The sequence below is a fragment of the Emydura macquarii genome, unplaced genomic scaffold (assembly GCF_026122565.2).
Source record: "Emydura macquarii macquarii isolate MOO-44397 ecotype Brisbane River unplaced genomic scaffold, CSIRO-AGI_Emac_v2 contig_1253, whole genome shotgun sequence".
Taxonomy (NCBI): Eukaryota; Metazoa; Chordata; order Testudines; family Chelidae; genus Emydura; species Emydura macquarii.
Window position 1 is genome coordinate 102,997,467 of NW_027131390.1, and position 27,893 is coordinate 103,025,359.

At 43.3% G+C, this 27,893-nt stretch overlaps 1 protein-coding gene across 7 annotated transcripts in view; it reads left to right on the forward strand.

Moving 5' to 3' along the window:
- Positions 1 to 27,893, forward strand: part of CLASP1 (cytoplasmic linker associated protein 1) — a 246,209-nt gene that overhangs the window by 195,769 nt on the left and 22,547 nt on the right. For 4 of the 7 annotated variants that reach the window (XM_067549649.1, XM_067549648.1, XM_067549651.1 and 1 more), the window contains 3 exons: positions 7,470 to 7,565; positions 16,741 to 16,884; positions 17,702 to 17,808. In XM_067549649.1, coding sequence (XP_067405750.1) covers positions 7,470 to 7,565; positions 16,741 to 16,884; positions 17,702 to 17,808 — 347 coding nt within the window. The remainder of the gene's footprint in view (positions 1 to 7,469; positions 7,566 to 16,740; positions 16,885 to 17,701; positions 17,809 to 27,893) is intronic. The other 3 variants (XM_067549650.1, XM_067549653.1, XM_067549654.1) reach the window with 1 other exon arrangement.

Consider the following 27,893-nt stretch of genomic DNA (forward strand, 5'->3'; position numbering starts at 1 on the left):
GCAGTCCCCATCTGCCATGGGTGGCGGGGAAACCCCTGCTGTGTCCCCAGCTGCTGTGGGCAGCAGGGACTCCCGGAGCCCCAAGCTGCAGAGGGCAGGGAGGAGCACCAGGTTTCGAGCCGCTGCAGGCGAATCCTATAGCCCCCACCCACCATGGGTGAACCCTGCAGCTGCCAGCCACCGCAGGCAGCGGGGGACCCCAGAGCCCCAAGCCACTGCAGGCAGCTGGGCCCCGCAACTCCCAGCTGCTGCAGGGGAACCCGGATCCCAGACCCACCATGGTAGGTGGAGGACTCCACAGCCTTCAGCTGCAGTGGGTGGCCTCGCAGCCTCCAATCACTGGTAAGGGTGAACCAAGGGGGCATCGGCGCCCTAGTGCTGGGAGGACTGGACTGGTAGCAACTGCTGGATCCTCACACAGTGAGGCTAGGACTCTCATCTCCCCCTCGGGCCTCAATAATGCCCTCAGGCTCCCGCCCTCAATTATTTTTAGTTAAAGGCTTAGCCTCCCCTGGCCTATTATATCTGCCACCCACACTCCTCTTCGTAACACCCTTTTATGTACATGAAAACTGTTGTCATGTCCCCCCTCAGTCTTCTCTTCTCCAGACTAAACAAGCCCAGTTTTTTCAATCTTTCCTCATAGGCCATGTATTCTAGACATTGAATCATTTTTGTTGCTCTGCTCTGGATTTTCTCCAATTTATCCACTTCTTTCCTGAAATGTGGCGCCCCGAACTGGACATACTTCTTCAGCTGAGGCCTTATTAGCATGGAGTAGAGTGGAAGGATTTACTTGTGTCTTGCTTACAACACTTCTGCTGATACATCCATAATGATGTTCACTTTTTTTGCAACAGTGTTACATTGTTGACATATTTAGCTTGTGATCCGCCATAGGCCCCAGATCCTTTTCTGCAGTTCTCCTACCTAGGCATTTTGTAGGTGTGCAAACTGATTGTTCCTTCCTAAGTGGAGTACTTTGCATTTGTCCTTACTGAATTTCATCTTGTTAACTTTAGACTATTTCTCCTGTTTGTCCAGATCATTTTGAATTTTAAACCTGGCCTCCAAAGCACTTGCAACCCTTCCCAACTTGGTATCGTCCGCGTACTTTGTAAGTGTACTCTCTATGCCATTATCTAAATCATTTCTGAATATATTGAACAGAACTGGACCCAGGACTGATCCCTGTAGGACCCCACTTGATATGCCCTTCCTGCTTGACAGTGAACCACTGATGATTACTCTTTGGGAAAGATTTTCCAACCCATTATACACCCACCTTACAGTAGCTCCATCTAGGCTATATTTCTCTAGTGTGTTTATGAGAAGGTCATGCAAGGCAGTAGCAAAAGCCTTACTAAAGTCAAGATATACCACATCTACCGCTTCCCCCCATCCAGAAAGCTATTAGGTTGGTTTGACATGACAAATCCATGTTGACTGTTACTTATCACCTTATATCTTCTAGATGTTTGCAAATGTAATGCTCAGTTATCTTCCTGGCTACTGAAGTTAAGATGACTGGTCTGTAATTTCTTGGAATGTCCTTATTCCCCTTCTTGTAGATTGGCACTATATCTGCCCTCTTCCAGTCCTCTGACATCTCTCTCATTTTGCATGAATTTTCGAAGATAATCGCTAATGACTCAGATATCTCCTCAGTCAGCTCGTTGGGTATTCTAGGATGTATTTCACAAGGCCCTGCCTACTTGAAGACATCTAACTTGTCTAAGTAATTTTTAACTTGTTCTTTCCCTATTTTAGCCTCAGATCCTACCTCATTTTCACTGGCGTTCTCTGTGCTGGACATCTAATCTCTGCTAACCTTTTTTGCTGAAAACTGAAACAAAAAAGGCATTTAGCACTTCTGCCATTTCCACATTTTCTGTTTTTGTCTTTCCCACCTCATTGAGTAATAGGCCTACCCTGTCCTTAGTCTTCCTCATGCTTCTAACGTATTTGTGGAATGTTTTCTTGTTACCCTTGATGTCTCTCGCTAATTTAAGCTCCTTTTGTGCCTTGGCCTTTCTAATTTTATCCCTACATGCTTGTGTTGGTTTTTTTTATATTCCTCATTCATAATTTGACCTAGTTCCACTTTTTGTAGGATTTTTTTTTGAGTTTCAGGTCCCTGAAGATCTCCTGATTAAAACAGGGTGGATTCTTGCTATTCTTCCTATCTTTCCTACCAGTGGGATAGTTTGCTCTTGTGCCCTTAATGTCTCTTTGAAAAACTGCCAGCCCTCTCAAACTGTTTTTCCTCTTAGACTTGCTTCCCATGGGATCTACCTACAAATTACCTGAATTTGCTAAAGTCTACCTTCTTGAAATCCGTTACCTTTATTCTGCTGTTTTCCCTCCTGCCATTCCTTAGATTCGAATCATGAACTTATCATTTCATGATCACTTTCCCCCACTTTCAAATTCTCAGCCAGTCCTTCCTATTTGTCAAAATCAAATCTAGAACAGCCTCTCCCCTAGTTGCTTTCTTCAACTTCTGAAATAAAAAATTGTCTCCAGTGCATTCCAAGAACTTGTTGGATAATCTGTGCCCTGCTGTATTATTTTCCCAACAGATGTCTGGTTAGTTGATGTCCCCCATCACCACCAAGTCCTGTGCTTTGGATGATTTTGTTAGTTGTTTAAAAAAAAGCCTCATCCACTTCTTCTTGGTTAGATGGTCTATAGTAGACCCCTACCATGACATAACCCTTGCTTTTTTATCCCTTTTAAACTTACACAGAGACTTTCAATAAGTCTGTTTCCTATTTCCATCTCAACCTCTGTGGAAGTGTATGCATCTTTGATGTACAAGGCAACGCCTCCTCCCTTTTTTTCCCTGCCTGTCCTTCCTGAGAAAGCTGTTCCCTTCTATACCAATATTTCAAATGTTCCGATGCGTCTCCAGAGGCAGTTTATACTTGTGCACAGGTAATACATATACCTAAACTTATGACCCACTGTAGCATTAAATAGTTGTGATCTACTTTTAAAAAATGTGTAATTAACACCAGTTAGTATTTATGAGATGTCATGATTCCACCTCAGGGTAAAATGGAACTAAACTTATGTTCAGTTCACAACGAAAAGCTATTGACAGTGGCAATAAATTGTGCATGGTCAAAATTGTTGTCAAGCTTAATTTTTAAGACAGGGTAAACTAAAATGATACCCAGACTGCTAAGGGGTAAATATTTCCCCTTGTTTTAAGGACTGTTAACACTAGAGAGTATTTACTTCGCTTCATATGAGCTAGGGCTGACTTCCTGGAAACCATATTAGAAAGGGGTAAAAGGCAATTTAATCTTTGCAGAACAAAAACTATCCACTGCATCACAGCTCCATTGTGTAAAGTAGGTTTTGTGGAGCATAGATCAAATTTTGTCCTCCAGCGCAATGGAATTGTGCATGGTAGCTGAGTGCAAAATAGGGCTGGAGGCATGTAAATTACTGTCAGTTTTGCTAAAACTCATTGCTTTGGTGATAGAACTCTCAAAAGAACTTCAGAGTTATGAACTGACCAGTCACCCACACATCTCATATGGAACCGGAAGTATGCTATCAGGCAGCAGCAGAGAGACACGCACAAAATAAAAGCCAATACAGTACAGTGCTGTGTTTAAATGTAAACCATTAAAAAAAATAAACTGAAAGTTAAAAAAAAAAAAAAGATTTGACAAGGCAGGGAAACTGTTCCTGTCCTTGTTTAATTTAAATTAAGGTGGCTAAAAGCATCATTTTTCTTCTGCATAGTGAAGTTTCAAAGCTGTATTAATCATAGAATCATAGAATATTAGAGTTGGAGGGGACCTCAGGAGGTCATCTAGTCCAACACCCTGCTCAAAGCAGTACTAACCTCAGCTAAATCATCCCAGCCAGGGCTTCGTCAAGCCGTAGCTTAAAAAAACCTCTAAAGATGGAGATTCCACCACCTCCCTAGGTAACCCATTCCAGTGCTTCACCACCCTCCTAGTGAAACACTTTTTCCTAATATCCAACCTAGACCTCCCCCACTGCAACTTGAGACCATTGCTCCTTGTTCTGTCATCTGCCACCACTGAGAACAGCCTAGCTCCATCCTCCCTGGAACCCCCTTTCCGGTAGTTAAAGGCTGCTATCAAATCCCCCCTCATTCTTCTCTTTTGCAGACTAAACAAGCCTAGTTCCCTTAGCCTCTCCTCATAAGTCTTGTGCTCCAGCCCCCTAATCATTTTTGTTGCCCGCTGCTGGACTCTCTCCAACTTGTCCACATCCTTGTTGTAGTGGGGGGCCCAAAACTGGACACAATACTCCAAATGAGGCCTCACCAATGCCAAATAGAGGGGAATAATCACTTCCCTCGATCTGCTGGCAATGCTCCTGCTAATGCAGCCCGATATGCTATTAGCCTTCTTAGCAACCAGGGCACATTGCTGACTCATATCAGCTTCCTATCCACTGTAACCGCCATGTCCTTTTCTGCAGAACTGCTGCCTAGCCCATCGGTCCCCAGTCTGTAGCTGTGCATGGGATTCTTCCGCTCTAAGGGCAGGACTGTGCACTTGTCCTTGTTGAACCTCATCAGATTTCTTTTAGCCCAATCCTCCAATTTGTCTAGATCACTGTTTCCTATCCCTACCTTCCAGGGTATCTACTACTCCCCCTAGCTTATTGTCATCTGCAAACTTGCTGAGGGTGCAATCTACCCCATCCAGATCATTAATGAAGATGTTGAACAAAACCGGCCCCAGGACCGACCCCTGGAGCACTCCACTTGTTACCAGCTGCCAGCTAGACATCGAGCCATTGATCACCACCCATTGAGCTGGATGATCTAGCCAGCTCTCTATCCATTTTATAGTCCATTCATCCAACCCATACTTCTTTAACTTGCTGATAAGAATACTGTGGGAGACTGTATCAAAAGCTTTGCTAAAGTCAAGGTATATCACATCCACCACTTTCCCCACATCCACAGAGCTAGTCACCTCTTCATAGAAGGCAATCAGGTTGATCAGGCATGACTTGCCCTTGGTGAATCCATGTTGACTGTTCCTGATCACCTTCCTCTTTTCCAAGTGCCTTAAAATGGATTCCTTGAGGACCTGCTCCATGATTTTTCCAGGGATTGAGGTGAGGCTGACCGGTCTGTAGTTCCCTGGATCCTCTTTCTTCCCTTTCTTGAAGATGAGCACTATATTTGTCAGTGTTCAGTTGTAAACTTTTGAAAGAACAGCCATAATGTTCTGTTCAGAGTTAGGGATATTTCAGAGTTTGCGAGGTTTTCATAACTCAGAGGTTCCACTGTATTCAGAAGCAGTGTGACCTTGTAGATGGAGCCCTGAACTGGGACTCTGAAGACCTGAGTTCTATTCTGATCTCTACTGCTAACCTGCTGCCTGACCTTGGGCAAGTCATTCACCTTTCTGTGCCTCAGTTTCCTCCACTAAAAAAAAGGAATAATAATTCTGAACTCCTTTGTAAAGTGCTTTGAGAGCTACTGATGACAGAGTGCTATTTAAGAGCTGGATATTATTGTTGTTACCATCAGGAAAAGTGATACAAAATAGCAATGCAGATCATGGTGACGTGGGTAAATTGCAGTTATCAATACAGTAACATGCATTAGATTGTAATTACTGATATTTCCAGGGGAGTTTCCATGCAGTCCTTACTCAGGCAAAACTCCCATTGAATTTGGATTACAGGATCAGGCCGTATGTGGGAAAATGCTCTAAGTACAATGAAGTTAATTTTTCTGTAATTTCCTGGGCTAAATCCAAATGTGCTGAATCTCCATTGGTTCCAAATAGATGTCTGAACCCTAGGTTTATAACTCATCAGTTCTGCTAAATTCTGGTAAATTTTACGTGTGAAGAAGCCTTGTGTTGAAGGCTCACGTGGAACAGAGACGTTTAGTTCAGAATGTGGGGTTCTCCCACACCATGAAGAACAATGGCAAGGTATGCAAAAACTGATTTACCTTAGCATTTAAAACAAGTTTTTGTGCAGGTTGAACAGGAACCGTGCCTCCCAAGGTGACAGGCCAGTGCTTTACGTGACACTCTGCTTGCTGTCCTGCTAGTAGGTAAAATCCTGATCTCCTTGATATCAGTGACAAAACACCTGGTAACTTCAGTTGGACCATGATATGGAAGAAAATCTCCCCATTACCAGACATGTCTCCGAGGTATTTCTGCCAGCCAAATGTGATTATGGAGGTGGTTTATTGTACAAGCCTGGAATTGCTGCATGTTGTGTAACAGTCGTGTGTCACACAGTGCCATTCCATCTTCTACTTGTGTGTCTGAGAACTTGGAACACTACTTTTTCAGCTGCGTTATTCTTAAATTGAGCTTTGGGCAAAGTGTCCTCAAGTACATTCATGCAACTGCACTGGTCCCCAGGTACAATCTAGCTAATTTATGTGGAGACCCCAGAATAATGGAACTTAACTGAGATGAGAGAGCCATTGCACAAAGAATGGAAAAGCAAAAGAGACTGCGTAGTATCACTTTAACTCACACCAAGATGAAATTCACCTCAGTGTAGAGCCTTCATCAAGCTCTTTAACACAGGTACATCACTGGTGTAGATTTCACCCACCACTGCATATAAACTAAAATAAGTTGGTGGCCAAAATAGTTTTTGAGATGGATTAAATGTAGAAACCCATTAAAGATTCTTTTTAGGTACTGGAATGACCAAGAGAGAGGGCACAGGTCTCTCATCTAACACGAGTACATTTTATGAAAAGTAATAAAAGATTTTGAGGACAAAGGGAAGGCTTTTGCAACAAAAGGAAATAATTTCAAAGTTATACCGAGAGAAAAGGATAAATCTAGAAGAAAGATATCAGACCAGCAAATACTCAAGGAAGTTCACACAGGGCAAAATTAAGACTAAAACAATAATGTGCAGTGGGAATGTGGAACTGGTAGCCATTCCCACAGCCTGATGCACACTGTAAAATGCATGTGCAGAGAGCATTGGGCTAGTAGACTGATCACAAGACTGAGAGTCAGGAGTTCTCAATTTCTAAACTGACACTGAACTTGACAATATCATCTAAATCTCGGTGTATTGGTCTTGCTGTCTGTAAGAGTGATAATCACACTTAACAAATGGTGGCTGCAGGGTTTAATTAAATAATGTCTGATTACCTATAGTGCTTTACATCTTCATAGGTGAGTGCTAAGGGTTGTTATAACAGAAGGATTTGGAAAAAGTTAACTGGTGCTGCAAAGCCAGAGGTCTAAGGCCAAATTAGACTTAACCCAAGTGATCTCATTGACTGGTATCTTCCCATTGGTTGATTCAAATATTAATGTGTTTTCTTATTAATCCCAAATTAGGAAAGCAACCGGTACTGAAGATGCGTCTCATGCAAAAAGCTGAAATATATATTGCATTTAGATGCTAGCTGTTGAAAATCTTGTGCTTTCTTATTAAATAATATTACCTTTCCTATTTGTTGAACCCAGACCATGCATAGTTGGGTAGGTGAGGATTTGCCAGCTAGATCAACTACAGCCTCCTCAGGGCCTGGTGAAGGAAACTTGGAAGAGAAATGTAAACAGGTAGACTAAAAGCTGTGTACACTACTCACAAAATACACTTTCTGTTTGCAGTTTAGATTTCTAATACAGTCTAGCTGTGTAAAGAGACATTAACTGGGCGCCTGAAAAAGTGATGCCTCATTTGTGTATGAGTGTGTATGTGAAATAATAGTTTGGTTTTAGTGTGTGTTTCTATTAATCCTATTGTCTAAAAGTTGTAGTTGGGAAGAGTCTGGCCCCGATTGTTGGCTGTGGCTGAGAAGTACACAGTTCAGGGAAGTGGGCACAAAGGTGGGGTTTTCACTTTCCTCATCCTGGGCAGACTGTGGGTCATGCTAGTCCCAGCATAAATTAGAGTAGCCTACCCTGGCTTCTTGACAGCTCCAAAGGTCTGATGTGTCTCTGGGGTATCGGGTTAGCTGCAGTTTTCTTTATGAGCTGGCTGGCTAGACTTTTCAAGTCATTCATATTAAACTCAGGACACTGATTCTATTCCCCTCTAAAATGAATTAATTCTTCCATTTGGTGGTGACATTTCATGTAACTTGAATGTTGCCAAACTTCATTCCAAAGTGATTTTGTATATTTCCACTAGATTGTAAGGGGCCTAGGAATTTAGTGAATCTGGCTCACCAACCAACAGACTGCTCTTAGTGTAAGACGGGCTGTTGAATGTTAATATTCATGTAGCACATGATGCTGTCGGACAGGAAAGCCTTTGCAGGAATTGGTCCTTAGCTTGAGGCAACGCACTTTGGGAGCGCCAAAAGTTCATGGAACATGCTATGTAAGGGCATAATGATTGAGGGCATGATGGAGGTAACACATCTCTTTTGGGTGATCCAACTTCCTGACCTTGAATCAGATTCCCCACTAACATAAGCAGGCACTGACTTCATTGGAGTTGCTCCTGTTTAAACCAGCAGAGAATATGGCCCATTGAGAGATGACCCATAATATTTAGATTATCTGGCAGGGAAAGGAGATGTGCTGAGTTTGCACAATGCTGATGCAGTATCAGAAACCAGGGGCACAAAGGCAAGAGAAGATTTAGATAGCATACCCTCTTTCCTACGTCTGTCCTTAGCATGAGTGTTGCACGGGCAGTGTTTGTAAAGCAAATACAGATTTAATCTATCTGTGTTTTTCGTGACTATTATGACAGTCCAGTTGTTAGTGACCAGGCCCAAGATTTTCAAAAGTACTGTAAGTTGGGTGCCCAACTTGAGACATTTTATAAGGGCACCCCCTTGAAAATCTGCCCCTTTAAGCATGTGAAGTTGGGAACCCAAAAACTGATGTACTCAGACCCACTAGTCACTTTTGAAAAATTGATCTAAGATTACAGCAGTTAACTATCAATGAAAACACACTCATTTTGATCAGTGTTTTCAAACTAGTATATATCTGATTGCCAGAAAGATTTAAGGGTGGTGCTTCTGCCCTCCTTCAGTTCTGAGAGGAAAATTGCACTCCCAGCCCAATTGGAAGGCTCTAATATGTTGACTCCAGAAGTGCTGTGGCAGTAAAACTTTTAGCACTGAATAGATCCAGCTTTAGACCTACCTGGAGCCAACTGCTGTTGAAGTCAATAGGAGCTGTGCTGCTGGAGCATAGTCAGAATGTTGCCTTTTGAATCTTGGACAAACAACCTTAGCTAGAGAGTCAGAACCCTGGTTTGCATTGTAGTTTGCTTTTGCAATAAACAAACTGGCCAGTGCAGTTAAAAATAGTTGTGGGTGAGTATTGTTTAAAAAGAGCTGCCTCTCCCAGCACAAGGTTGAGATGAAAACCCCAGAGCCGTAGTATTTTCTCAATGCCTTTAGGGAACCACCATTTACTGGTAGTAGTGCGTATATTGAAAGGAGCACTTGTTAACTGTATCACATCTCAGGTATAGGGTGTAGCATTCTAATGTATTTTATTTTGTGACACATAAAAGTACAAACCCGAGGGATCAAATGCTACCCTTGGTTAGATGCCCAGTTGGCAGGCAGCAATAAAGCTACCAAATGGGCATTTGCGTATCTAATAATGGAGGTCTTTTCTGAACACGTAGGCCATAATGCATACAAAGGGGAGGAAGCCAATGGCAACAATTCCAATGACCTTGGGAGCAGGACTTGTCTGCAACACATCCGTATCCTCAAAATTGCTAAATTAGAGGCAAATTGTGCCTATTAGGCAGTGGTCCATGTTGGGATGAAGCAAAGCCACATGGCTCCTAGTGTAGCTCTGACGAGGATTCTGCCTCGGAGAAGCATGATGCATTTTGGAGCAGTCTAGTATGGAAGAGAAGGTGCCCATTGCATCACCTGTAGGAGTTTTCACTACCTTCTGCTATTGCTTCAACTCCTTCCTGCCCCCGCAGGCAGTAGGAGAGAGCATTTTCTTTATACAGTAGAGCTCAAGGGCTGCTATTGTGCCTGGCCCATGCACTGGAGGGGTAAGAGTTGGGAAGGCTTCTTGCATCCTTCCTGGCCTTCCGCACTTGTCCAAGGTCCAGGCACTATCTGGCCCTAAAGTTGGATCCAGTCTTTGGGCAGCTTCCAGCTTACCACCTGAAATTCCCATTGAGGTTAGTGGATGTTCCAGGCACTGAGCAATGGTAGGAGTAGGCCCAATTTGTGAAGGAAATAAACCTACCAAGGAAAGAGGTATGTGCTGAGATAAATCCACAGAGCAGCACATTCCAAGTGTAGCTGAACAGAAATTGAGAGGAAATATTTATAAGCTTAGTCCTGGGGCCCTGAGTCAGTCAAAACACCCATTCATTTCAGCTGGTGCTTTGCCTGAGTTAGGACTTCAGGATCAGACATTTAAAAAATCCACTTCAAATTATTTTAAGAAAAATTCTTACCTTGGGAACCTTGCTCGAGTCCCCTATTCTTCAAGTCTCACCAAAGTTGAGCTTCGCTTGTCAAGTTGCGCTAGTGACCTGCATGTAGGTTTCCTAACAACTAAATTAATAATCACAATCCTGGGATATGCATGATTTCATGAGTTGGCATGTGTTTTGGCATGATTATCATTTCATTCAATTCAACATGCTGCCTATTCTGTTTCGGGCTCTTTCATTTGCAGTAATATATTCATTTCAGAAAAGATTATGTTGATGAAAACTACAGGTCCAAGTACCAGGACAGACAACAAAACATGTCCCCCGTTGGGTACAGGATACGAAGACTCCCTGGCACAATTGGTTGAAAGTCAGAGGAAGAAGAAGAGTCTGGAGTTAGGATTTTCTGAGAGGAAAGTGTCATGGGAAGATAATTTCTCCCCTCCTTCCATACCCCTGGGACTCTTAGTTTCAAGTAATGAACAGTAGGCTATGCTTCTGTTTGAAGTGAATGGGAATTTTTCAGGAGCCAGCATGCTCTTTTGGTTTGCACATGGAAGTGAGAGCGGGAGACCTTTGTTCTTTGGCTCTGCCAGAAACTCACTGTGCAATCCTGGGGAAGTCCCTTCAACTCTCTGTGCCCTCAATTTCTTCATCTGTCAGATGGAGATGATGCTACTTACCCATCTTTAAAGAGCACTTTGAGATCTATAGATGAAAAGTGCTTTTTAAATGCAAAGCCTTATTATTAGGTGGTTCTTCGAGAACTTGCTCATGTCCATTCCATCGTAGGTGCATGTGCGCCTCATGCATGGTTACCAGACATTTTTGCCCTTAGTAGATCCAATAGGGCCAGCTTCGGCACCCCCTGAAGTCCCACATGCATGACAAGGTATATGAGGTGCTGCCGGCCCTACACCCCCTAAGTTCCTTCTTTACGCCAGTGACGGTTACTGGAACTGAATTCTTGCTTGCTTCGGTGAGTGCTTCTTAACTGTAACCTTTGTTTTTATAAGTACTTGTTAAGTAGCTGTTTAGATAGTTGTTAGTTATTGTTGTAGTAGTAGATAAGGTAGTCCCGTTAGGGACCTCCTCAGGGCATGCCCTGATCTCCCGGCTTTAAGCCTTGTAAATCCTGCAGGAAGGCCTTCCCGATTAGCAACCCCCATGAAGACTGTTTAAAGTGCCTTGGGGAATTCCATTGAAAGGGCAAGTGCCGCATCTGCAAGGCGTTCAGACCAAGGACTCAAAAGGACCCAGATATCTGTCTAAAGGCTTTGTTAATGGAGGCGGCCCTGAGACCGGCATCAGAGCCGTCCCGCTCCCTTTTGGCCCCCAGCAGCGGGTCAGTGCAGAGTGCTCCACTAGCACCGGCTCCATTGCAGCACCAGGCTTCCTCTTCACCGCAGAGGAAGAAGCCCAGAAAACAGGGTCCAGCAGACGGCCACTCCCCTGCATGGAAGAAGGCTAAGGACGCAGGGTCAAGCTCCGGGGCAGCTCAGAGCCAGTGTGCTAAGCAATCCCCACAGGCGCAGGTTTCACCTGGGGCGATGAGCCCCTCCACAGAACTTCCCCCCGAGCGGAAGGGGACCGCTACAACTTGCGGTGCTGTCTACGTTGGAGGTGCTTCAGGTGACGGCCGACCTGTTGGCCCTGCCCGTTCCTCGCACCCCATCGGCCGGGATGGAAAGGGCGAGGGATAGGGCCCCTACATCAAGGGGCAAACCTCCGATGGCTCTCCTCCAGTGGCTGCACACCTCACCAGACTCCCGATACATTTCTCCGTGAAATGGGTCACCGCAGCGGAGATTGATCCCACTGAGAGCTGATCCCCTGGGGCGCGTTCCCCAGCACCCAAGCAGTCTCCGGGGACGGAGCACTGGTACCGGAGGCGCCCAAACAGACCGAAGCATCACTCACGATCGCCGGCACCGAGGGCAGCAGCATTGATGAGTTGATGCATGTCCCGCTTGGTATCGAGCAGACACTCCCCGTCTGGAGCCCGGCACTGTTCTCAGTCACCGGCACCGATGAGTTCGCCTGCGCATGGGTGGCATAGAACCTGGTCACCGGTGTTGCAGCGCTTGCTTAGGGAGGAACACCCTGGAACCTCCAGTTTGGCCTCAGGGCGAATGGCCACCCCAGTGGCAATACTGGAACCCCTGGGGGTTGCAGGTGACCTCAGGACCCTACTCCCTCGTCTCATCAGGGAAGCAATCGGGGGCCCCAGCACCACCAGCAGAGGCCCATGACTTGGAGTCAGGGGAGGAGTCAGATCTTATGGAGGGTACATCTTTGGGGGCTCCCACGCACTCAGCAGAAGTGCCAGCCCCTCTGGCACCGGGTCAGTCATCCTCTTCATCCCCAGATGAGGCACTGGTGGCAGGCCCATTGGCCCCCCTGGATGGCTTCTGGGAGCACCAGGAACTCCTAAGAAAAGGGTGGCCTCCAACTTGGACTAGAAGCGAGGAGCTGCAGGAGCAGACAGACAACCTGTTTAACCTAGTGGCAGTGCCGGTGCCGTCCTGGGTAGCCCTGCTGGTGTATGAAGGGGTCCTAAAGTTGGCCAAAGGTGTCTAGCAAACTCCATCCTCCCTGTCCCCAACCTCGAAGAGGGTGGAGAAAAAGAGTTATGTTCCTGCGAAAGGGTTCGAATGCTTGTTCATCCACCCTGTGCCGAGCTCCCTAGTGGTGGTAGTGGCTAGTGAAAGGGACAGGCAGGCACAGCCTGGCTCAACCCCCAAAAACAAGGACAGCAAGAAATTGGACTTTGTTTGGGAGAAAAAATTATTCTACTGCCAGCCTCCTGTTCCAGGTCGCCAATCAACCGGCATTGTTAGGGAGGTATAATTATAACTTGTGGGACTCCCTCAAGCGTTTCATGGAGGCCATACCTCCAGATCAGGCCCAAGACTTCTCCACGGTTTTGGAGGAGGGCAAGACAGTGGCCAGAGCGGCCTTACAGGCTGCCTCAGATGCTGCCGACTCGGCGGCAGGGCAATGGCCTGAGGGATTTCCATGCGCCATTGCTCATGGCTCCAGTCATCCGGTCTCTCCCAGGAGGTGCAGCAGTCCATGCAGGACCTACTGTTCAACGGGGCTGCATTCTTCTCAGAGCAAACGGATGCGAAGTGCCATGGGCTTAAGGACTCGCGGGCAACTCTGCACTCCTTGGGTCTGTATATGCCGCAAGCTTCCAGAAGGCAGCCTCGGCCCCAGCAGAGCCAGCAGCAGAAGCCCAGGTTCCTGGCACAGCGCGTTGGGACCTACAGGAGGAGAGACAGAAGGAGGAACATTAGGCGGCATAGACAGGGCTCGCCTTCTTCCTCGACCACACAGCCATCTATCTCCCAATGCTCAGGCGGTCAGCGTCACTCATTTTGATGGTGCACACGAGGACAGCATTGCACCTGGATCCTGCATCCCCACCTTTCCTAAACCATCTCACTCCTTTCCTCCTGGCCTGGGCCCATATAGCATCGGACCGCTGGGTCCTGGGCACCATTGGAATGGGCTATACTTCCAATTTTCCTCTCCTCCTCCCTGCACCTTCCCGTCTCTGGCTCTCTTTAGGGACCCTTCTCATGAGCAACTCCTCTTACAAGAGGTGCGCAATCTTCTCATACTGGGAGCCGTAGAGGATATTAGAGGACGAGGTTTCTACTCCCAATATTTCCTCATCCTGAAGGCCAAAGGGGGACTCAGACCCATCCTGGACCTGTGGGGTCTAAACAGGTACATCAGAAGGCAAAAAGTCTGCATAATTTCCTGGCCTCTATTATCCCCTCCCTGGATCCAGGAGACTGGTATGCTGCCCTCGATTTGAAGGACTCATATTTTCACATATCGATCTTTCCGGGTCACAGAAGGTTTCTCAGGTTTGTGGTGGGGAATTCCCACTACTAGTTTACAGCCTTCCCATTTGGCCTATCGTCAGCCCCGAGGGTGTTCACAAAGTGCATGGCAGTGGTGGCTGCGTATCTCAGGTGTCGAAGGATACAGATCTACCTGTATCTGGACGACTGGTTAATCAGAGGCAGGTCGTCGAGGGCTCAGGCCCAAGCCAGTCTGGACCGCGTGTGAGCCATCTGTCACAGGCTGGGTCTGCTAGTAAACGAGCAGAAGTCTACTCTACTGCCTGTACAAAGGATAGAGTTTATTGGGGCAGTCCTCAACACAACTCAGGCCAGAGCATTCCTCTGGCCTGATCAGGAACCTCTGGGCCTTCCCCCTTACAACGGCACGAGTCTGCCTGAAGCTACTGGGCCATATGGCAGCGTGCACGTATGTGCTCTGCCATGCCCGTCTGAAGCTCAGACCTCTTCAGCTATGGCTGGCCTTGGCTTACACCCCGAGCAGGCATCCCATGGACAGGGTTATCACAGTGCCCCCATAGGTCTTGCCCTCCCTAGTGGTGGTTAAACCCTCTATGCTTCTGCTACTGTCATGGAAAGTGGCCTTCCTATTAGCAATCTCATTGGCTAGGAGGATGTCTGCAATCAGGGCACTCACCTCAGAGCCGCCCTGTACACTTTTTTTTTATAAAGATGAGGTCCAGATGAGGCCTCACCCAACCTTCTTGCCCAAAGTGGTTTCACAATTCCACACCAATCAGGACATTTTCCTGCCAGTGTTTTTCCGAAAGCCGCACACTTCCGAAGAGGAAAAGAGATGGCATACGCTGGATGTACGCAGAGCCCTGGCTTTCTACTTGGAGAGGATGAAGCTGTTCCAATAGTCCACGCAGCTGTTCATCGCGGTGGCCGAAAGAATGAAAGGCTTACCTGTCTCATCACAATGAATCTCCTCCTGGATAACTGCCTGCATACGCTTCTGCTATGAGCAGGCAAAGGTTCTGCTACCAGGCAACGTCACAGCTCACTCCACCAGAGCGCAGGCATCTTCTGGAGTATTCTTGGAGCGGGTGCCCATGCAGGACATATGCAAAGCTGCTACGTGGTCATCGGTTCATACCTTTACATCCCACTATGCTATTGTGCAACAGGCTAGGGATGACGCCCGATTCAGTAGGGTAGTTTTGCAGTCAACCAACCTACGAACTCCGAACCTGCCTCCAAGGTACTGCTTGCAAGTCACCTACAATGGAATAGACATGAGCAAGCACTTGAAGAAGAAAAGACAGTTATTTACCTTGTAACTGTTGTTCTTCGAGGTGTGTTGCTCATGTTCATTCCATGACCCGCCCCCTCCCTCTAACCCTCCTCCCCCGGTCCCCATTGTCGGAGTTGACAGCAAGAAGGAACCGAGAGGGTGTAGGGCTGGCAGTGCCTCATATACTGTGCCATGCATGCGGGACTCCAGGGGACGCCGAAGCCAGCCCTTCGGGGTCTGCTAAGGGGAAAACTTTTCTGGTAAGTGTGCACGGGGCGCACATGCATCTACAATGGAATGGACATGAGCAATACATCTCGAAGAACAACAGTTACAAGGTAAGTAACCGTCTTTTCTAAGCCTAATGAATGGCGAGGTCAGTAAAATTAGAATTACAGTTTTTGCACTGAAACAATGGGGTATGTTCATTCTATTTAACTATGAAAGGGTTTCTTTGCACTCAGGTTCATTCTCAACCAATGGATTCCACTTCCTGAGCAATTGTGAATACACTTCATTATTGCAACTTTTAAAATATTTAATTTCCTAAAAATTTCCTCTCTGTTGAATCAGCTGAAGCAATGGAATGTGCAGTTACCGTCACAGTAATGGAATACATGAGTTATCACAGACTGGACAATTGCTGTAGCTTCTTTTTAGGTTTTTTTCCTACTGTGCTGAATCAATAATTATAAGACCACTTCACACCCTAAAATAAGTAAGGGAAGAGAAAGAAGAATTGGAGCAGTTTGAACTGGTTGTACAGTTCTAGGCCATATCAGTGAAGGAGCATTAATCCATTTCAAACTAAGGGTGAAAAGCCTCTAATATAAGAAACGACGGTCCTGGAATCTGACAATTACTCTGTTTTGAAAGATGGGTCTGTTTTGTTTTTGGTGTCTTTTGTTTTTAGCAGCAACTTGGTAGTGTTTCAATGGAAATCACCCTGCAGGGCAGGAGGGAACTGTTGGGCTTTATTATTATAGTTGTGAGCGGCTCTTTAAACCTGAAAAACGAATAGTGTGCATGTACAAATACATTGTAAGCGTAGCTATTAAAGGGTTAGTTTTAACAGTGTCTCCTTGCTGCGTGTTAGAAAGGTGTCTGTCTAGTATGGTAATTTTCTGTTTAAATGAAAAATCTGTAACATTTACTGCAAGGATCCTTTCTAATAGAATGCAGACTATTCTGCCTCTCAGAAAAGAGAAACTGATGGATGCTTTTATCTTTTTGTCTTCTTTCTAGGCAGCACAGATAGTCCTGATTTCTCTGTTTGAACTGAACACTCCTGAGTTTACCATGTTACTTGGTGCCTTGCCAAAAACATTCCAGGACGGTGCTACCAAACTCCTACACAACCACCTCAAGAACTCCAGTAACACTAGCGTGGTGAGAGGCTTATGCAGCTAATGTCCATAGAAAAGAGCAGAGCTGCAAAAGACAGCAATTTGCTGATCAACAGCTGTTTCAGATGTTCAATAGCATGCCTGCAGTCCTGCTAGCAGCATTATGCCACAGTAGTGTCTGTTTGATATTTTGTTAAAGTGACCATTAAAACAACTTTACCAGCTCTTTTTAAGTTTTATGTGTGCACAGCCAGCACAGAGACAGTGTGGGAGAGAGTTTCAAAAGCACCTAAATGACTTAGGAGCATGTGAAAGTCAATGGGACTTGTGCTCCTCATTTACTGAGGCTGCTTTTGAAAATCCGACCTGTAGGATTCGTCTTGAGTTTTGACTAAGATCAAGGGCCTGATCGTGCAAACTCTCTGTGCTCATCACTGCCATTGAAATCCATTTAATATCTTATGTTCTCCATTAGGGAACTAGAACTTTGATCCAGTAGGTCTTTTCCATTTCTAACCAGTGCTCCTATACTTTGATTTTATATGAAGCCTTTAAATATTTTTATTCTGTTGAAAGAAAAAGTTAGCAGGGAATATTTTGCTTAATCTCTGTAAGTTCTTTTTTTCTTCTCAGTTCAGCATGTATCAGAATAGTTTTTGCTGCAATTCCTCTTGACTGTAACAAATTATCTGTACAGAAATCCTATGTAATTCAGGTAGGGTCAAGTCCTGCAGTGTTTGCACACCCATCAGGGCTGCCCAGTGTAAATGAAAGCAGAATTTGGGCCCATTTTATTTTTGTTGTCTTCTTTTGTGTATACTAACATTTCCTTAATCCCCTTCTTCCTGCTTCTGCACTAGGGTTCACCTAGCAATACTATTGGTCGGACTCCTTCACGGCACTCCAGCAGCAGAACCAGCCCCTTAACTTCCCCTACCAACTGTTCCCATGGAGGACTGTCTCCAAGGTAATGCAGCAGTTTAATTAAAGTACTTACAAAATCTTAAAGTGTTACAACATAAAATGTGACTCTTCATATAAGATGATAAAAACAAGAGTATTATATGGTAGGTTTGTTCAGTTCAGCAGAGTTTGACAAATGCATTTGCAAAACATAATAATGCATGGTGAGTATTTGACTTTTATATATATGATAGTGAAACTGGAACATAAATCTTGTATGGACTTAAAATGTTGCATTTTCCTTCACAACCAACCCCTCCATGGAATCAGACACTTGTGTTCGAAGTTGAAGTCTAACAGCTGGAGAGATTCAAACCACACCATTTCAATCTGGGTCCTGGTTTGGTTTTCAAACACCCCTCTAAAGAGTGGGTGTGTTTAGATCAAGGGTTTTGGTTTGGACCCATCTCTACTAGAACAGCGCTTGCTGCTTGAACAGTATGCCTGGCTATATGGTATGTTGGTTGTGCTGCCTCGAAGGATGCGATTCCATTAAGAGAGACTGAATTGTGAAGTCCAGTATTCTGCTGATGGGGTCAGGCAACTGGGAAGAAGGCAGGAAGGGGAGGGTGGTTTGAAAGAAGGTGTTCAGCTATGGAAGAGTGTGAATGTTGCTGCTAGGTTTGGTTTATGGAAACTTGAAACCGTGCAAGAGGTGAACAGTATGAATTTGTAATGAACTGAAGCCAAAGCCACGGTAACCTAGTGCTATGCTATTAACTGTCTCCATGGAGCATGAACCGCAAGTAGCCTGATCTTGCAGCATGCTTCATGGTTTTTGCTACCAGATCCCAGAATTTGATTAGAGCAGAGGAGATACAGACTCACACAGAACGGTGTGTTGTAATTCTCCACCTTTTTGCTTTACACATCCTGATGCTAGGCTAGGCACATTTTTGGTTCCCATAAGTATTGTCACACGAAGTCCTTATGTTGCTGAGTCACCTAGTGACAGGAATCAATTGAGGAGTTAATCTTACAGGTACCAGGGTGGTTAACTTCTACCATCCAGTTCCAAGCAACATCTCAAGAGAAAATGCGTACTTCTAAGAAGACCAAAAATTTCAGGGTATCTAAACATATTTTCACATCCTTAAATCGGCTCCATTGCAAAGCCAGCCTTAGAGTTTGCAAGACTAGATTGAGTCTCCCAATATGGGATTAGGGACGGGAAGTATTTTTTCATTAATAAAAGTATTAGGATTTCACTTCAGACAAACGATTCCAATAGCAGTACTTCCTTTTCTCCTAGCTGGGATGTTAAGATTTTGAATTGCTGGCATGGGAAATTACAGGCCAAGATCTCTGTGTCCATGTGGTTAAAAATGCAGTCATCGGTAGTACTTGCATGCAGCGTGCTTTAAATCCATGACCTTTTATTATGTCTCTTTTGTTTTTGGTCCTTATAAAACAGCCGATATTCACCAGTTCATTTATTGCCATTTAGTTTGTCTTTTTGTTTGCATCCTTTGATACTTGCCTTGTTACCTCTCCTAATTTCAGATCCTCTTCTATGATTATATAGAAATGGTGCTTACCAGTGTCTCAAAATGTCTATTTCCCTGGGTTTTAAGTTCAGTGTCTGTAGACTTTTTTTCATCTACCATATTCTCAAGGTACAGCTAGAGAGGACATATGATTTTGGAAAACACTTGTCTGCATCAGAAAGCAGTTCCTGTCATTGTGTAGAATTCAGGAGGCTTTTTCCTTTGGAACAGTAATTCCTTCAAATGTTCATATAGATCTTGGAAACAAAGAGAGTAGGAACTTTGGTCCTTTTTTTAAAATAACATGTTGAATATCTTCATTTTGTTTAGCTATTCAAGAGCCACATTTAAATGAGAAGTGGAAGAAGAAACTGCCTTAGAAGCCATTTTAAAATCTATAGAATAAGAGTGATTTAGCTAGAAGGGTACATTTTGCTACTTATTTAAAAAAAAAAAAAAAAAAAAAAAAGTTTTGGAAAAAGTGCTAACCGATTATGGCAAGTGAATACAACTCATTTTACCAGCATGAATGGCACTGATATGGTTATCATCGTGTCAGTGTTTCTGTTATAACCTCTACATTTTAGAAGGTTACAACTGTCTTTTGATATGAAATTTGGCAATTTTTTTTTCAATAAAAAAGGTTGAGCCATTTGGGTAGGAATATCCAAAGAGAAGGATTTCCACTATTCCCACACATCCCTGTAGTTCAAAAATATGTTTCTGAAGGGTAAGGGCTATGTTTTGGTTATGTATGTAGTTTGCCATTGCTTCACCTGCTGTTCCATGTGCAGTTACATGCTTGTGTGTGCATCACTGCATATTTTGCATAAGCAGTTTAAGTGCAACCACTTGAAATATTAGCCTCCCTTTCTACCAGCAGCTTTGATTTTGAAAATTACATTTGGAATTGCTCTGAAAAAGTGGATTCTAGAAACAGGTTTTCATATCTAGGCATGTGTACATGCAAGGGGCTAGCAATCTCATCAGCACATACAGACTGGATAACTGTGGTTACGTTTTATTGAGCACAACTGCTATGCCCAAATCTGCAGATCTTGCCCCTAATATTTGTTCTGTGGTCCAGATCCTTAGCTAGTCTGATTCTGCATGGCTCCATTGACAAAAATGGCCCTATAATCTATAAAGGGTGTGCAAGCCCTTGTTTTTGGATGAAATTACTCTTTTGCCATTTCCCATGTTGTTGCCTTCACAATTAAATTTCCAGGGATTCTCTTCATGTTCAGGCCATCTGGATTGAGCTGTAAAATTCTGACTAAACTCAATTTTGCTGATACCAACAGCTAACATTTTGAACCAGACGATACTCTGTGTGCAAATACCCCCTTCTGTTAAGTTACTGTTTGCTTACAGTGATTTGAACAAAATGCTTCTGTCTTCTGCTCCTGCTTTCATAAAATCCAGCCAGTTCCGCTCCACACTCACTAGGAAATATTTACTGTATTTCTGAGTTGCTTTCCTATATTTGTATCTGTTCTGGGATTTTTTTACTTGCTTTTTATGGTTGTTAGTTTAAAAAAAAAATTGAGTAAACAATCAAAATGTGGAAACTAGAGAGAGCACACTTATGAACATGAAGAAAGAACAGCTCCTGAGTGAATCAAATGTGACACTGAAATGAATGGTTTGCAGTTGTACTGAATGAGGAACGCCTTTTGAGATTTAATAAATAATGTATTGTAATAAAAAGGAGAACTGGTCTGGGATTACCCAGTATAAAGAGTATCACTCCAATTTGGAAATGGTCTTTTATCAGCCAATATATTGTATGCTAATTCTAAATTAGCCTGTGGAGGTCCTTGATTATGTTGAAGGAATAGGATTAATGAATGGGTCAAATTCTGCCCCAACTTGCAACGCGAAAACCTGTGAAGTTAAGTAGGAGTGTGCGTGTTAAGTGTTGATTAAGTACAGTATCACATTCTGATTTACTTACAGTATTAAAATACCAAATTCCATCCTACACAGGAAATAGATTCAACCAAAAAAAAAGAAAAAGAAATCGAAATAAAAGGGAATTTTATTTAGTTACAGTGGATACAAATGTCTGTTCTGCTGTAAAATTGTGAGAATTGGGAAATTAAGGAAACTTAGGGCTTGTCTGCACATACGGTGCATAGTGCTGTTGACACTGGGAATTTGGTCAGTATAACTGTAGTGATGTAGTTATACTAACAAAAGTCTAGTGTGCACCAAGCCTGAGTGCGTTTTCCTTTGCAAAAAGAAGTTTTTGCAACTTCAGCATTAGGTGAGGTTACACAGTAAGAGTGAGCTTGTATTATCTAGCAATGCACCTTACAGGTAGGTGAAATTCAAGATATGGAATGTTATGGTCATGATTTTTTTCTGTAAAGCAACATTCTTGCAGACTACTGCATTTTTGTAATACCAGTTGCTTGATTTCTGACTAATGAATGAATTTCCTGACACTGCTCTTCAAATGGGTTTTAGAATGGCACTGCTGTTTTGTGCACTAGAGTGATTTCTGACTTGTATCTGTTTCCAGTTTTGTAGCATCTTTCACTTATTTATACATGAACGTGACCTTTTCAGATACAATGTACTCAAGCTTAATAGAAACAAAGTGGCATACGGAATACTCCAACAGCTCGAGCAGAAATCTGGAAATCCATGTAAAATGAGAATTAATTGATAGACAGACAGAGGCAGACAATCCCACCTGCTTGCCAGAAATAGGTATATAGCGGTTTTGAAGAAGGGGTGGTTTAAAGGGGTACTACAAAATCAGAGACCTGTATGTCCAAGATGCAAGTTAGTGCTTCTAATAACGCATGCTGCCTTGACAATTTATTCCTATTCTCTGGCATTTGACATGTTCATTGAACGTTGGCTGTCATTTAATTAGCATCCAGTGGAAAGTAGATTATTAAAAATAAATAAATAAAAACAAATAAATAAATAAAAACAAATAATCTGTTACTCTTATCTTATAATTCTGTGATGTCCTGCAGATGTGTCACAAAAGAGACATGCAGAGTGCTCTGAATTAAAACCGACAGTGTCTAGGCCTGGGATTGGCCCAGTAGAAAGGAGTGACAGAGGGTATGTCTACACAGCAAAGAAAAACCTGTGGCAGGCCAATGCCAACCAATTTGGGTTGGCGGAGCTGAACCAATCTACACAGCAATGAACAGCCCCACAGCCTGAGCCCTGCGAGTTGGAGTCGGCTGGCCCAGGCCAGCCACCGGTTTTTCTTTGCCATGTAGACATATCCTTTCTGGCCTGCACAGGTTCTGGAACACTGGCTATGGGGCAGGCTTATCTACCCAGGAGAAAACTCAAGCCTGCTGGGATGAGTCCAAATGCCAAAGACAAATTCTGTATAAAGGGAGTTTTGCAGAAACTCAGGTAAATGAACTTCCTGTTTCTCCCATGCCTAGCAGCTCACTGCTCTGGTCTTCCTATTTCTGGGCCACAGTCACCCTAGAGCTGGATTACCCCCAAGAAGAGAGCACAGAGCATCATAATCAGAAGGTTCCCTTCCTCTATAGGCTATCTAGGGGTGCTTCCACACTGACTGCTGGATTGACCCTTCAAACTAGAAAGCCCTCTTATTTATCAGGAGCAGCATCTGCAGCAACTATGCAAGCTTCCCCCATGCAATTTTGCCGTTACACCTCAGCTATGACCTAGAGGGATCCCTATATGGGTGAGAGGACAGTTGAGTCTCGGCCGATTAGGTACTAGATATCTCTGCTGAGGTTGCCAACAATGATGACAGGTGTGATTATTCTTTTCAGCATTTTCCTGTGGTATCTGGATTGAGACCACAAACTTATGAGATATATGCCAAACCAAGAACCATCAGGAAATGCTTTTCATTTACTGCTGATCTGGGTTCAGTTTGAACCTATGACCCAGAAGTTGTGTCCTCTTTTGCTTGATTATGAAATGAATGAAGTGGCTCAAGGACTCACATAGAACCAAATCCTGAAGATCTTATTCATACTAAACACCCACTGATGTCAATGGGAATTTTGCCTGTTTATAGGCTGCAGGAATTCACTGAATGCAGCTGTGTGTATGCACACAGAACCAGATATTGCAAGCCACACAGTACACCTGTGGGTCTCTGATTACAGGCTTTCTTCCCTTTGCTCTTTTCCAGGTAAAATCCATTGTCTAAAAACACCTGCTCAGAGGTTGAATCCAGGCACATGTACAGAGCATAGTTCACTTACAGCATTTTAAGAATTGTGTTTAAAAGCTACATTCATCATGTGAAATATATTGCATAAAACGGGCAGGGACTGGCCTGTGTAAATTATATCAATACCAATAACAATAAACATCTAAACCAATATTAAAGGCCAAAGGAATGACCTGAAGGAGGTCGATGGAGTATTCTTGTCTCATTTTGTTCCTGTTAAATTTTCTCTCTCTCTCCCTCCCTTCTTCTCCCCCCCCAGGAAGCATGAGAACACTAAGCCACTCAGATTATAGTTTCTTTTTTTCTCCCTTTTTTCCTGTTTTCTCTTTCCCTCTCCCCCCCCTCACTGCAGTCGTTTCTGGGGTTGGAGTGCAGATGGGCTGTCGAAGCATCCCCCTCCCCTTTCTCAGCCCAACTCCATCCCCACTGCTCCTTCCCACAAGACTTTCAGACGCTCTTACTCTCCCAGGTAACAAGCTACCTGTTAAACCAACTTGTCTGAGGTGTCACAATATTATTTACCTTTCACATAATGGAATTTTCTCAAAATGGGACAGAATGATTCCAGGGATTTTCATCCCAAGGAGAATAAACTCCAGGCTCTAAGTGGTTGGTGAATCTCTGTGTGAATGGAACTAGCTGCTTTCTCATTCACTGGTAATCATAGAGTATTAACTTGTGGAGACTGCAGGTGCCATTTCTGTCTGAGAATGAATCTTCTGGGAAATCTTTTTCCTGTTGTATTTTATACAGTTTGAATTCCAGTGCAGAACTCAGTAATTCTCCACTTTCAGTTGTTCTGATTGCACCATGTCGTATGCAGTCTTGTTCTGACATTACAGGCTAGGTCTTCAAATGCAGGCACCTAAATTATCCATGTGAAATATGCATGGATGCATACAAACAGGCACTTGCAAATGCAAGCAGGGATCTCACAGGGCTGTTGTGAGGAGTTAATGTCTATAAGGCACTGTGAAGATGAAGCATGCACATAATGGTATTGCAGAACTTGCCTGCCCACTAAGATCATAGGGTATCACATGTGGCTGTCTAACATCATGAAAGAATAAATTCATTATTGAATGTCATAGTCACAGGAGGTTTTCAGCAACTATTTACCACTGTTTAGGAAGCTCACCATTTACCCCCTGTTTTGTCCATCTCTGCCCTCTACCTGTAGAGTGGCCTGAGCCAGACTTACAGATCCAGATTTCAGGGAACTTTGTTGCTCTTCAGGCACATCTCTGATGTAGATTGCTGGTTTTATTTGGGAACGTAGGTTCAAATCCTGCAATCATTCCCCCGGCAAAGCCCCCACTGACTGTGCTTACTCCTGACTTAAAGGGAAATATTGCCTTAGGGAGAACTGTGTACTTTTCCCCCCAAGCAAGAAGTTCCAATGGGAAAATATTAAACAATGGTGTCAGAGCTTATTAGGACACTTCCATTTAGTGCACATTTCATGCAGTGTTGGCTAAGCTAAAGACAGTTTAAAAAAAACCCACACAAATATTTTCAAAAGTTGTCAGCCAAGTTATTGACCTTGAAGCAGGAATAATCTGGTGGAATTCCATGGTCTATATTGTGCAGAAAATCAGACTAGATGATCATACTGGTTTCCATTAGACATAAAATCCGTGAATCTAGGACATTCTCAAAGACAGGTATTTCAAGTTAATGAACAAAATAGAATTGTTTTTTCTTTAAAGTACTTAAATATCTAGAGATCAATAGCAGTAAGATCAATATGATTCTGATTTAGAACCTGATCCAGTAACACAGAAATCAGCCCATTGATGTAAGTGGGCTTTGGATCAGGCTCTTCTTGTCTAGCCTAGTGCTGAAAGGTTCTTTTATCACTCTCCCTCTGATTATCAAACACTAAGATATGCCTACTGCGACAATAAGCTGATAACATTGAGGTATTACACCAGCCCTAAATTTGAAAGTGAAAGGAGGAACTGCAAGCAGGTAGAATTACAAGGTGCTGCTAAAGGATGCTAAGCTGTTAATTATCTAGCTAATTGTGTCACATTTAAAAAACACTGTCTGAAGAAAATAAAATGCATTTCAAACACCAGAGAAGGAAGCAAGATTGGTAAATTGCCATATTGTGTTTGATACAGTGGCAGATGGAAAATAATGTTGTGACATCCCTAAAAGCTGCTCATCTCTACTCATCTCTTCTTGTTCATCCTGTGACTCTTCCAGTTTTCTGCATGAGTCATTATTTTTTCTGTTGTGGTTGACAGTCTTGGTTTGGAAGGTAGGTGTAGATCCATCTTACATTTATTTTTGTTTCCATCACATTACCTATATAGTAAACAAACACATATTGGCAAATGGATAGATGTGTTTGTTCACATATATAGTATTGTTTCATTTAAAATGCAAAACTGTGCTCTCCCATTATGGGCTCTCTTTCACAGATTCACTCTTGAGATAGGAAAATAGGCAAATGGCATGTGAATTTAGAAGCAACCAAAGTCTTAATTTCATAACACTTAAATGTGTGCCCCAAGGGACATTCCCAGCCTCAGTCCCTCACAGAAATGTTCCTCTTTGTTCAGACCTTGCTTTATTACTTTGACATCACAAATTCTTTCCTTTGATCAATTCTTTGGGAGTTGGTTAGCTGCAGTATAAATATTTATTGTTTTAGGGATAAATTCTACTTTTATGTACATGTTAATAGATGGTGTGTATGCATATGTGAGGCCAAAATTTGGCCCTTAGTATTTGTCAGAGGCGAATTGTCCTTTAAGGGAAGGAAAGTAATAATTATAGCAGAAGACTAGGGAATCAGGATTCCTGGAGTTCTGTTCTTGATTCTGCTTGGGTTTTACTGTGTGAACCTTGGGCAAATCACTTAACCACTCTGTCTGTCTGTCTGTAAATTGGGCATAATAATGCTGACGTGGACATATCTTATAGAGTGATTTGCTACTCATTTAACCATTTGTAAAACTCTTGCTATCCTTAATTGAAAGATGATTGAATGAGCTCTACATAGTACTTTAAAGTTGGTATCAGCTGAGACTTGTCTGACTCCTGTCTGATGTCCATCAGGGACCCAAAAAGGCCTTCAGTTTCCATTTGTATAGGTGCAGCCATACCTTGCATTTCAGAGCAATTTTAAGCACTATCCATCCTTTGCTAGCCTGAAAGGTCTGCAATTTTATAACTCCTCAAGGTTCATAAGCAGCTTTTATTTCCAGATCCCAGCCTGTTAAAGGGTTTCATTTTCCTTCCAGCCAGACCTTGCCTCAGAGACATTGTTTGTTTAGAGTTCGGGAGTTGTCCTTTAGTTTCTTTGCCAAAACACACGACGTACATTCCGTACCAGTGCTCATGTTTGTGCTTTTGTTTCTGAGTAAGTGTATTGACAGAGTCCGGGATTATATCTATTTCCAGTATTCTTTACTCCCAAGGAATAGAGAGGCCTACATCTTACCCTTCTTCTGAAGTTCTTGAATCTCTTCCAAAAGGAAGGAGGGATTCTCTTGATAATGTTCTACCTTATTCTGTAGAAAGATCATCTATGTGTCCACAATTCAAAAGAAGCTCCCCATTGCCTAATTCTTCCACCTTGCAAGGAATTTCTTGATTTTGTGATAGGATAATCCAGATATTTCACTCTGGACACCTTCCTCTAAAAAATCATCATGTCTTCTTCCAAATTGTCCACAAACTAAAACCCACCTGTGCAGACACGGAGTCCACATCTGCCATTTATTGTCCAGAGAGTTGATGCACATGTCCCTAAATCTTTTGGTCTATTTGCTCCTTGCTTTCTGAGCCCTTAGACTCTTCCAGAAAAACTGGCGCTCTCCATGAAACACCTTTGTAGGCACTGATTTAGACACTGCTACAAACTCAGTTCTCTTCCCTTGGGCAGAACAGAGTCCTGCTGATAACTCCTTATTCTTTTTATTTTGGGAGTGGACAGGAGCTTATCTTTCTTTCCAATTTTTTTCCTACATCTTTTATATCTTTTTGCTCTTGCGTAATAGTCATTTGTCTTGTGGGACACCAGAGGATACCGTTTCAAATAGCTCTTAAGGGAAGTTCAGAGACTGGTATATGCCTTGCCATGTGTGAAGAATTTCTAGTGGTCTGGTGGTGGGATCGAGTCCAGTTTGAGTTAGAGTTCAATTTTCCCAGCATCATTTTTAATAGTAATAAATTTCCACTAACAGACCATCATGCAAGTGTTTTCATTTTTATTACTCTAGGAATTTAAATGAAATAAAGTCACTCAAGTCCATGTAGTCGTTCCTCTCAAGTTAAGCATCTCTTTCACATTTGAATCCTTTGACATAGAAGATATTTGATATGTTTAACATGGAATTTAAAAGCAAAAATAAGTTTCAGTTATACATGCATTAAATCAGCAAATGCCACTACTCT